Genomic DNA, 12,249 nt, shown 5'->3' with positions numbered 1-12,249 from the left:
GAATATGTATCAACATGTCAACGTGTTTTAGCATCTGTTAGATTTAGAACAAACCCTGCTATCTGTAAAAAACGTTTCCTTACGAGGCATTTGTCGGTATAAAAAACATGTGGTCATCAGATTATTTTTTTGGGCTTTTTTGCACTTGTAAATAGTTAATCGTGTTTGTTTGCAAATTATCCTAAAGAGGTCAACTCTCCGTGCATAGCCCCGCCTACTCCAATGAACCAAGAAAAACGGCTCCGGAATAACCCATCGGTTTTACCCTTGGCAGGGTGTGCCAAGCCACAACCGTACTGGCTTGGCTGTATAGCCTGCCACATGTAATTTATAGGCTTCTGCTTATTTATTTGAGGAACGTGTTAGACACCGGGCAGTTTTTGTAATGAAGCCTGCGCTTTGTTTTAAGCTTCACCTCTGAAAATATTTGAAACCTTTTATGTAGGCCTATTAAATGTTATCGAATTAATATGATCTAAATGTAGCCAATCAGTTACATTCTTTGCTATCATTAACAAACACAGCAGTTCACGTGTTGATTTTTTAGGCCTAGGCCAAAATAAGATTAATTTCTAAAATAGTCACAGATTTGTGAGTTTTTATTCTGCCTTAAAATAGACGACGGCTCATTATTTTTTACTCAGATCTTCATTTAAGTTTTTCAATTAACCATGTTGCAGCCTTAAGGGAATTATTATTGCAAGCTAGCATATATTAACGTGCGGTTTTTGATGTTAATACACGATCACGTTAGTTTTGAGAGCACTGAAAAGGCTATAGGCTACACAGTAACCTAAGTGGTGTTTACATTTCCAGGTGAGCCTCCACGTCACTTGAATCCCAAGTGTCCTGTCTCTTCGCCCTTCATTTTCACTGCATTGAGGCTACCCAAAATCTCACAGGCACACCGTAATTATAGAGATCATGGGACCTCTCATAGGTCCTGCTCATGGGACCTATGAGATCGAAAAATATGAATGGGTGTCAATGGAGAGAAAATAATTATTTTCTGGTCCCAGTCTTTATATGCCCTGGATTACACATATGTTGTTTGTGGATTTAAATTATTTTAGGATTTTAGGTTTTATGTGAGGCCGCTTTGTGAACTACAGCTCTTCGCTGCTCTCGACGCATATGATTTACATCACCACACCCGCACTTGGAACTCGGCAGAGATGGCACATAGAGATGGCACATAACTAAAACTCTCCACATGCCCCGACTTATAGTGGTTTTCACCTCTTTCTATGCTTTTATCGCCTTGAAAAAAAGTGGTGAAGTGGAGCAGAGAGATCGCCATCTCTGTGCCGAGTTCCAAGTGCGGGTGTGGTGACGTATATCATATGCGTCGAGAGCAGCGAAGAGCTAGTTCACAAAGCGGCCTCACATAAAAACCTAAAATTATCAAACTTCTTCACGAACATTTTTAGTTTTATTTGGATGAAGTATTATAATTTAAATCCACAAACAACATATGTAATCCAGGGCATATAAAGACTGGGACCAGAAAATAATTATTTTCTCTCCATTGACACCCATTCATATTTTTCGATCTCATAGGTCCCATGAGCTCTACCGGAAGGGGCGTGACTTCGCCACTCCATAGCATTTAAATCTACAGACACGTTTGTGGAAAGCACATTGGGGGACTGGCTAGTATAGCGGCCGTAATTCTGCACCAAGACTGAATTTCTTGAACTAATAATGTATCAGGGGCCCACTAACACCTATTTAAAAGCATCCATAAAGTAGCATGCTGTGGGACCTTTAAGGAACCTTAAAAAAACCTTACAATTAGGCCTACTTGCCAAAAAATTACATCAATAAAAGGTAAACAAACAAAACATGACTCAATAGTCATTTTCCTGTAAAGATAAAAGAGGCAAAAATAAAAAGATTTGCACAAATATGCCAAAATTATAAATAGTAGCTATTCTATCCATAATTTACATTCCAGTTTTAACATAATACAGAAGTATACTCTGCAGAAAATGCCCTCTGACGGTTCTTCTTGTTGTGTACTGAACCATTTTGCTTTTTTGCAAGGGGTGATCAAAGAGAAGTCACAACAGTCTTTAGTTTTTTGGAATACAATAATATAGCAATTTATTAATAGGCTAAGATTGCATTCACATCGTTATTCATCAATTTATCTATGTTATTAAACTATTTGAAAAACCCCAAAATCCAAACTTCCCATGGCCCTCCTCTGCCCTCAATCTGATTTCACTTGATATAATTCTCTAGCCTGGCTATGGCCAGACCAAGCTCAATCGTATATTGCACATAGGTCTGGGGAGGCTCCCGTCATTTTCTTCAGAACAAGATGCGTTATCAACGGGCCTAATACAAATGACTCTGTAGTGTACGCAATTGGCTGCTTGCCTTCGTCATTTTGTTAAACCACCCATCTTTGAAGAGAAAATTAAGATATGTGTCTGTGCACAATTTATGTTTCTCTTATTTAATATTAATAATTGATTAATACAGTAGTAAATCGTGTATTATTATCTAATAGCTCAAGTCAAACATATCAATTACACTTCATTACACACCAAACAGGGCCTTGGGTTCTGTCTATTTCTTAACCCTTTCGGGGTTTATAGTAATGGGCTTGCCCTATTTCACAGAGATGAAACAATTTTATCGGATGTTTTTTTGATTTGGTATATTTAATAATTGCCACATTGAGCCCACAATCTAACCGGGTCCTTAGTTCATAATTGCTTATGGAAAATGGTTCTAGTTGAGAGAGCACTTTGAACACTGTCCCTTTTCCGTTCTGTGATGCCATGGTCTGTGAGACTATCATATCTCATCCTATCCTTTTAATGATTACCTCACCCCTACACATAAACATTCTTTCCCCACTCGTGTCTGAAGAGACATACACATCAATCTCAACACTGCTATTGTCTCCTTTAAAGTTTGTTCACCAATACCACCCTCTATAGGCGCTTGTGAGTAAGTGTTTTGTGAAATAAAGAAAAACTGATATATTTACGGCATACTTTTTTATTGGTTAGGTCATCCAGCTACCTTACCTTCAAATAGTACCATTTAAATATAATCTTAAAAGATGAAAGCCAAACAAAAGCCATCCAAACATAACGTGATCCGATTTCTGAAATAAAAAAACGGGGACATTTGTAGTTTGGCGATCCATATATCAACAAAATATCTGATGTTAATGTTTCGGGAAATGGAAGAAGCAGACATATTTACATTTAGTCTATTCTGATCATGGTAAATGTACTAATACTATCTATTACTATGATGCGTTTTAAACCCATACAAGCCAACATAGGTTAATTATAGGGAATCGTTCTATATTGTAGAAAGCCTATTCTTTATGATCGGTCATGCCTGCTTATGGTATAAAGTCTATAGACCCCACTTAGCTAGCTCATGTCAAACGCCATTAGATAGACACAAGACTAATTACCAACTGTCATGAAATTAATATTCATCAGCAAGCTAGAACCTCTGCAAAAATCATTAATATATATTTTTATTTTTATTTTTTTTCAGTTACAGGCCTCCAAAAACAGATGGCCCAGGAAAATGGGGACGGCTGGTCCCCCTATCCGAAAAAACAACAGAAAACTAACCAACACACACCTAACGCCTACAAGAACTTCAAACCACACTGTGACACAATTGAAATCACGACTCATAAGTGAATCAATCATCGCAAAACGCAGCATGGGCCAAAGCAAGCACACAAGAGCCCTCCTCACTGACGATAATCCATTCCAAGTGAGCCCGCAGTCAACGTCCCTGATGCCTTCAAGCCATTCAATTTCTCTGGGAAATTCCAGCAGTTTTTCCAAGGTGTCGGTGGTGGGGGTGGTGGTAGAGGTGGAGGTGGTGGTGGTGGTGGTGGTGGCGGTGGCGGTCGAGGGGGGGTTTGATCACGGTTGTGGGTTTCAATAACCGAAGGTGTTCTCTCCGCTGTAAGCCACGTATAAGAAGCCGTCCTCATCCTTCTCCTTCTCATACAGCTGTCCCATCGTGATGCTGCAACGAGAGGGAAATCATTCAGGAGTCACACACAGACAGTCACCGTCCAAATTAAGCTAATATATCATTGTAATAATATAACTATTAATAATAGAAATTATTATAATTATTTATTTTATAAACTTGTGCTTTATTGTAGATCATTCTACCTTACATTTATGAAATCCTGAGCACAATTAGTTGCGCTACATACGTAAATAACTTCCCCCTCCAGAAATGATTATAGATCTTTGCAACATTCACCATAGTATTCCCGAATGAGAATACTAATACACTGTTAGTTAAACACTACTAGCAGGTACATTCAAGTAAATGTTTTGTATATAGCCAGCCCTTAATCCCGGTTACAGTCTCAAAGGGCTTTTGCCCTCCATAAAGGGCAAGGAACACATTATATTAGGACACAAAAAAAGCTACTGCAGCCTAAACAGAATACATGTCTGAATAGGGGAGGCAATAATAGTCCTCATAAAGTGTAAAAACCAAGTAAATTCCATTACCAATGTATCAGCACAAACATGGTAAAGTACAGGCTGATTGTACATTGAAATATTTCTCCTTTAAAAAAAGGAACTAAAAAACATGACGGGAAATGTGTCTTTGTTTTTGCCGAGGATGCATTGTGATACGAGCGAGAACACTTTGTCAAGCATCTACTGAGGAGGACTCTGACCTGGACTGAGGCACTGTCTTGTCCACAAACAGGTAGATGGCCTTCTCAGAGGGCATCTGAATGCGTTTTCTGATGATCCACATGAACTGGGCCACTGTTATGTCAGAGGGGACCAGGTACTTCCTCTTGTCAATCTCCACGATTTGTGAACCTGACACCTTCTCCACAATGACCTAACATACAACAACAACAGAATACATTGATTCTACATTGATTCAATTTATTTCCATGCAGTTATGACAATGTCCAATCCATGAAGTGATGAGGTAAGCTGGTGTCACTCACTGGAACCCTATCAGGGTACTTGTTGCGGATTTTGGTTGACTCTATGCACCGATGTTCTGATGGTAAAGAGAAAATGAATGTCCAATTAATTAAAGCAATGACCTCACAAGCACCCTATGCCAGTGTCATATGTCACTTGACGCCGACTGAGCTCAGCTGTATAAAAAAGTGCTCTCGTGGTAAGACAGTTGTTTTCCTAAATAAATACAATATTAGATCCCAAAGGGAAATCATTATATTTTCTCATGAATATCCTTAATTATACTAAGAGAACATGCCGTTTTTTATGCCAAAAGGCTGTCATTCTGTTTGCCTACTTTGAATATAACGGGCCCTCTCAAGACCGATCAAAAGTCACTCGTTCTGTTCACGGTGGATATTGTTCATATTGATCCTCCAAGAGTGAAACATGTGCACAATGTCCGGAAAAGTGTTGGGTACATAGGACCGGCTGTAAATACATGGCAACAGTAGGCTTGCAGAGCAGAGGCTTAAGAGCTTGTTGTTATCGTTCCTTTGTGTTGCTGTCCTTCCCTAAAACGAGGTCGAGTAGGTAGGCCTACTAATCACATGAACACGTCGTCTTGACAATGCACACACGTTAGTCGACATAACGGGATAAGAAGAAATCGTTGTATATCATCACAGCGGATGACACGACCGACATTTGCTTTGTTTTGACTCTAATGCTTCCATCAAGTCAAAAAACAGAAGGGTAGAAATATGGGAATCTAGGGAGTTGTGTTCTCGGGTTATAGATTCGGATGGATCAGATATTGAATAAAATAAACGATCCTACAAACGGCTTTGGTAGATGTGTGTTTTTATTATGATCAAATAACCCTCCCTTACCCAAGGAATGATCCTCTTTGAACATCCATTTCATGTTTGACGTTTCCGGGCTCTCGATGCAGTAGGAGAACAATATGTTACGTGGTCAATTCGTATAAAATTGGTGCTTTAATTCAATGTAAACAAGCCTTAATACAAGATGGTAAACTAATCGTCAACAATAAAGCAAAACAACAAGCCTCCCTTGACCTACCAAGCACTGCCGAACCGGTTACGTCACGACTGGACTATACCAAACCGTTTACAGGGGTGACTCCCTCGGGTGAAGAAATTGAGCATGGATGGTACGGTCGGTCCGACTTCCACTAAAAGTAGTCCGACTTTTCTATAATTGTTTTAAATAAATTAACCAACTATATTGTGAAATGTGCTTCGATGGATCCATATTTTCGGGTTGACCAAACAAATATAATTTCATGAACAATACACTTAAATATTTGCCATAACTTCATCCCACAGGCCATTAGACTTTTGAACTCCTGAGCTAGCCTACTTAATTCACCACGATGCCACTTTATAACAGTCAGCATCTGTAAAAATGTCTGTTTACATTTCACACACTCAGTTTATGCTGCATCTGACCCCAGCCATCCCAACCAGAAACAGTTTGAGCTACTGCCGTCAGGGAGGCGGTAAAGCCTATAGGGCCAAAACCCAGAGGATGACAACAGTTTTTCCCCCCAAGCAGTCAGACTCCTGAAAAAACACACTACCCCCCAACCTTCCACACGCACACCACAACAACAGACTAGTATTTAACCATCTATTGTATTTGTACAGCATTTATCTATTGCACAATAACCCTACCTGTGGCTGCTATCACTACCACTTGAACACCCTACTCTTAACACTTTATTACACCTCATTACTTTTTATTATTATTGATGCTGCTACTTACTTATTTATTTTTATACTTATTTTATATTTTCATATTTATATATTTTTTTCATATGGTTTCTTATCTTTATTTTTTTTATCTTGTACTGTTGCTGCTATATGTGAATGTTGAGGAACCAAGCCTAATAATTTTACTCCTGTGTACAGTACAATAAGTGATTCTGATCTATTTATACATTACAGTCATTACTAATTCTTTATATTATTCGAATTATTATGTCCAGTATAGTATATATGTTCAGTATGTTTATTTTATACTTTTATTTTTATATCGCACTGCGGAAGGAGCCTGAGACTCAAAGATTTCATTGCCAGGTACTGCTTTTGTAATTGTTGTGTTTATGTCAATAAACCATCTTGGATATTGTAGATATATTATTATTGAATAGCTCTGGTCAAATATATGAATTACATTTCATTACAATGACAACTAACATGGCCTTGGTTGGTTGGGTTTAGTCTAGTTTTTACCCCTTTTTTGTGGTTTATATATACTAGGAGAAAATAGGCAAACGTACACCACTTTGTGGGTAATATTGAGGGTTGCTGGAGTAAGTTACAGGAATGTTCTAGTTTGTGTTGTGATAAGTAATGTGTGGCTACTGACTTTTTTCATTAAATTATTATAAGAAAACACAATATACAGGTATACATTATATTATTGTGCCAGATTTTTTAATATTAAGTAGGTTACACTGAGTAAAAAGCTGTAAATGTCATGCTATATCAGTAAGGAAGCTGAAAGACCAGAATAAAACCTCCTAATCATGTCATGCCGGTTGCCTACCTACGACAAAATTACAGAAAAATTGTGAACTGTGTGCAAAATAGGTCGTTTTGTGTGAGTGTTTTTTTTTTATCTTGCGAAGGTTAACAGAGGTTGTAATAATAATTGTCCAAATACTAAATGATTATGAGGACGATGATGATTATTATTATGATGTTTATTATTGACAGATAATTTACCACTAGCCTTCTAAAGAAAGTAAATAATCAGAAAATCATTCGCTAAATAAACAATTTCAAGAACAAACAGAATGCAAACAGAATAAACATTATATAATCTTCACAAAATATGGAAAACACTATGGGTAATGCTGATGGAATGGCTTACTATGACTTACTATTATTAATGTCATCACATTATCTAGATGTGAAGTTGGTAGGCCTAGAGGCTGACGGGCCACCACCAGCTCCACTCTGCGGTGGAGCGTCTGTCTGGTTGTCAGGGGGCAGAGGTTTCCCGAGGTGGTGACCCGTAGTGAGGCCGTGTGGCCGCGAGTTGAGCTCCTCTCTGGCGTCTGGTCGGAGCACGAATCCCCCTTGGAAGCTGAGGTCAAACAGCTCACAGGGGGCAAAAGTCAAAGGCCTCTCAGCGGACAATCCCCGGAGTCTGTCGCGCCATCCGTCCAGCATCGCGGTGCGCACTGGGGCAGGGCAGTGGGCGGGGCCCCAAAATATCTGCGGAGCCAGAACCTGAAATCCACAGAAGTGGAGAGTGCCATTCTGAAAGACAGAACATTAGAAAACATAAATGAAAGGCATAGAAAGTAAGATAGTTTATTGACAATGGTGTTATGCAAGTTATCCTTCACGCACTTCCAATTTATTCTGCTACAAACCTGTAAGGGCCACAGTGTCACATTTATGTCTCCGTTGATTCCATCTGGCTGGAACATTGTCTTGCTGGCGCCTGTGCTAAAAGCGAGCATTGCTTTCTTATCCTTCAAGGAAATACACCACAATGCAAAAAAATAAATTAATTATAATTCAACATCTAAGAGACTGCCCGTATTTTAGTTTTAGGTGTAGTTTAGAATTGTGACCTTTTTTTTATGAGACTAACCTTGAATATGCCATTGTTGTACATCTTTTCCATTGAGAAAGCGAACCCCTGCGCTAGCACTCTATCCATCCATCCCTTCATGATGGCCGGGACACTGAACCAGTACAAGGGAAACTGCATGGAGGGATACAACAAACAGAATAAGCCATATTGGGACTTCAACTCCAACAACACATTTGTTCCACAGGCCTATATAGAAAATAGATAGTCATCTGTAGAACATTTGCAAAAATAAACACTAAGTATGTCAAAAGTCACGCCCAACAACGTTCCCCCCCTCGTAGTTTTATTCAGTTGCATTGTATCGAGTTATTGTTGTATTGTGTAATTGGTTATTAACTGTTTTATAGATGTATGGTTGACTTCCACTCTACAAGGAGTCTCTGTGCCAGCAATCCTGGGCTGGATACCGTTGAAGACTTTTAACTGAATGACTTTACTGAATAATCGTGCTTCAAAAAAGAACCACTTCAATGATTCTAATGACCTCTGACCTGGAAGATGATAAGCTCGGCCTCTTGAACTTTGCGTTGTTCCTCCACAATGTCCTCACTGAGGCGTCCCTCCATCCAGGCATGCATGGTCTCGTCTCCATACTGGAAGAGGTCAGGGTTCTTCAGATCACCTGTTCCAACCCCAGCCCCGCAGAACAGCACGGTTACTACTCAGGCTTGGGCGGCAGTAGCTCAGGAGGTAGAGCTAGTTTGTTGCTAGTTCGATCCCCGGCTCCTCCTAGCAGAGTGTCGAGGTGTCCCTGAGCAAGGCACCTCAACCCTAACTGCTCCCGAGGAGCTGGCTGTCGCCTTACATGGTTGACTCAGCCGTCGGTGAGTGTTGGGCAATTTAATAAAGCGCTATGTAAATGCAGTCCATTTACCATTTTAATGCTCCAGTATACGCATGCCCCATGTGTGCCGTTTGCCTGATATTCACCATGACTAGTTTATTTGCTTATTTGGATGTACAAAGACAGACATGTGTTATGTATTAACAACAGTTTAACTTATTTATTTTGCATTATTTATATTATTTGATGTTTTTTTCTTTTTTTTCTTCTTTGTATTAATTTTTTTGCCAGAATGTAATTATTATTTTAATTTAAAATGTGTATAATGTTCGAACGTTGTCGACCAAGTCTGTTAACACAACACAACACATTCTTTGTAAATGTATTCCTAAGAGGACCGCTAGATAGTCAGCTGATAGAAAGAGAGAAACACATTCCACACACCAGTGTTTCTGGTTCGAAGATATCGCCTGTGTCGTTTGCCTGTAATCTCCCCAAGTGCTCTCGCGTAACTCTAACAATATCTCCAAGCGCTGCTGTTAACTGTGTCTCATTAGCTATAGCATAAACCAATCAGAATTATTTTTAGATTACATAATCACTTTCTGCCATCTATTTGACTTAGGCATTTTTGATGCTGAATAGAAGATGAAACTTAAATTATGACTTTAGAAATAATGCTATGAAGCTTACGATTATTAGGATATTTGTCCTTGCATCTATCCAAATAGATGTAAGGACATCGCTCCCATTATTGTTGTCATAGAATCCACTCAATGCAATTGGATTCCAAGGGGGCAGGGAGATCCATGGTGTACAGTTTAAGGAAGGTTACATCTGAGATAGAGGTTATACTAAGATAGATGAGCTGGAAAAACGAAAGACAGCCATCCCCTGTGTATAATGTGAAAAGACCTTACCTAGGATGTCTTCTCGAGTGGCTGCCGCTCTGAAGTTCATGGCATACAGGTCGGACACCACAACACTGTAGCCTTGCTCTTCCAGAACATTCACAGCCACATCCTGCGCTGCCTGGTTAAAGGAACCCAGGCTTTGGTGAGCGTACACGATCAGAACCGTCTTCTTCTGAGCTGCTTCTCTCACACACACACACACACACACACACACACACACACACACACACACACACACACACACACACACACACACACACACACACACACACACACACACACACACACACACACACACACACACACACACACACCAGATGGAATAAATGGATATTTACATTCATATATATACACTACATGTGGCTATTAGTTTGTCCACTAAAAATTGGAACCTTACTCATTTGGGCAGACATTTTTAAGTATTTCCAAATCCCTTGGCTCTTGTCAAAGCTGTCAAAGATGTTACAGTACATCAGGTTCTTCCTCTGTTCCGATTATTATCATAAAGTTCTCTGAACTCTGCAGTGCCACAGACCCAAGCTCTTATACAATGCCATGTCTTGATCTCAGCAAGAAAGCAGCACTTGCCATTGGCTGAGGAAGAACCTTTTTTCTTCATGTTTTGATCGCAATCATTGAGCTAGCCAGTTGTTCCACCCACAAGCACAAAGGAATACGTTTTGGCTTGTTGGTCCGGAAAATAATGTTTGTGTCACTTTCAAAGGATTATCCTATAGTCATGTGTTCAATACATCTTAATCCTACTTAATTTTGGCTCATTAGGTCGACTACAGGAATATTACTTTGAACGTTATCCGAGGACTTACCCATATCCTTCTGTGACAATAATCCTAGACAGATTCAGTTGGAGGACAGTAACATTCATGCGGCAGGGTGCAGGTCTGTGCTAAGGTATTTGCGTGTCTGGAACACACAGGATTGGAATGTAAACCAGTTTAAAAAAAAAACAGACATGCCTCATGTTACCTGGGCAGTCTTGTCACCTGTTACTGTGTCACATGCAAGGCACAATGTTTCAATTTAACGAGTACTATTTGCAATTTAAATCAAGAGAGACTCGTATTTAAAACAAACCACAACATTTATTGACAATAAATTTGTCAATAAGACGCCATCAAATTATTCTTCATGGGGACGATGGATCCATCCATGCCAGCGGCGGACTCAGGGTGCACTCACCCTAGGCCATCTGGCCGTGGCAGTTTTCACACCTAACCGTGCTCAAATCTGCCAGTGTGAGTGTGGCCAGTCTGGCCAGGCCAGGCCAACTTGGCCACTTGGGAGAGGTGTGCTGCTACGGTACGGGCCGCCACGGTACAGATGCTAATGAGCCGACACGCGCACACACGCGCACACACACGGCTACGCAACCTGAGCTGGATGACGTATAGTCCATGCGACGACCATGGACATAATAAAGGCGACGAGCCTTCTTTCCCATTAAACGGTAAACATGGCGTCAAGCGGTTCAACTGTTGGTTCACATTGGTCCCATAGAGAAGTCAAGTGTCTGTTAGCCATTTGGGCAGACGATGCTATTCAGGCACAGTTGGAGAAGACACACAAGAATTCCGAACTCTGACTGGCGGCAGACTTTATTATGGTCCATGCTGCGGACGCTTGGTGATGACGTGTTACGACGTGATGACGTATGTACAAGATTTTACCGTGGCCAGGCCACAGTTGCGACGGCCAGCAACGGTCACGGCCAGATGGCCCAGTGTGAATGCAGGCCAGAGAACAATGGGGCCAGTTGAGCACGGTTAGGTGTGAAAACGGCCAACGGCCACGGCCAGATGGCCTAGTGTGAGTGCACCCTCAGACTGTTTGAAGGGCAGGGGCGAAAAAATGAAAAGGGCATATTCTGCACAACATGGGGCCCAACCAGCGTGCAAAAAGCTATGATGCATCATGTATGATGAAATAGTCCTCATCCTTGATTAAGATTAGT

At 40.4% G+C, this 12,249-nt stretch overlaps 2 protein-coding genes across 5 annotated transcripts; both read right to left on the bottom strand.

Moving 5' to 3' along the window:
• Positions 1-2,999: 2,999 nt before the first annotated feature.
• On the bottom strand, positions 3,000-6,055 carry LOC130403891 (gamma-aminobutyric acid receptor-associated protein-like 2). The gene is made up of 4 exons (XM_056608417.1): positions 5,834-6,055; positions 4,982-5,037; positions 4,697-4,869; positions 3,000-4,020 (listed from the first exon to the last, which is right to left on the bottom strand). Exons 1-4 carry the CDS (start codon positions 5,865-5,867, stop codon positions 3,930-3,932), a joined length of 354 nt encoding a protein of 117 aa, XP_056464392.1. The 5' UTR covers positions 5,868-6,055; the 3' UTR covers positions 3,000-3,929.
• A 1,323-nt stretch (positions 6,056-7,378) lies between these two features.
• Positions 7,379-11,185, bottom strand: nqo1 (NAD(P)H dehydrogenase, quinone 1). Of its 4 annotated transcripts, none has more exons than XM_056607916.1 (6): positions 11,105-11,185; positions 10,284-10,457; positions 9,071-9,201; positions 8,577-8,690; positions 8,353-8,454; positions 7,379-8,236 (listed from the first exon to the last, which is right to left on the bottom strand). In XM_056607916.1, exons 1-6 carry the CDS (start codon positions 11,106-11,108, stop codon positions 7,874-7,876), a joined length of 888 nt encoding a protein of 295 aa, XP_056463891.1. In that variant the 5' UTR covers positions 11,109-11,185; the 3' UTR covers positions 7,379-7,873. The 4 variants fall into 4 exon arrangements, with proteins under 4 accessions (XP_056463891.1, XP_056463892.1, XP_056463889.1 ...); XM_056607917.1 differs by having other exon boundaries at positions 10,284-10,454; positions 11,105-11,124; XM_056607914.1 differs by lacking the exon at positions 11,105-11,185 and adding an exon at positions 10,675-10,841.
• Positions 11,186-12,249: the final 1,064 nt, after the last annotated feature.

Source organism: Gadus chalcogrammus, chromosome 14 (assembly GCF_026213295.1).
Source record: "Gadus chalcogrammus isolate NIFS_2021 chromosome 14, NIFS_Gcha_1.0, whole genome shotgun sequence".
NCBI classification, from domain to species: domain Eukaryota; kingdom Metazoa; phylum Chordata; class Actinopteri; order Gadiformes; family Gadidae; genus Gadus; species Gadus chalcogrammus.
Note: the sequence above shows the minus strand (reverse complement) of the source record. Positions and strands in the feature narration are given on the sequence as shown.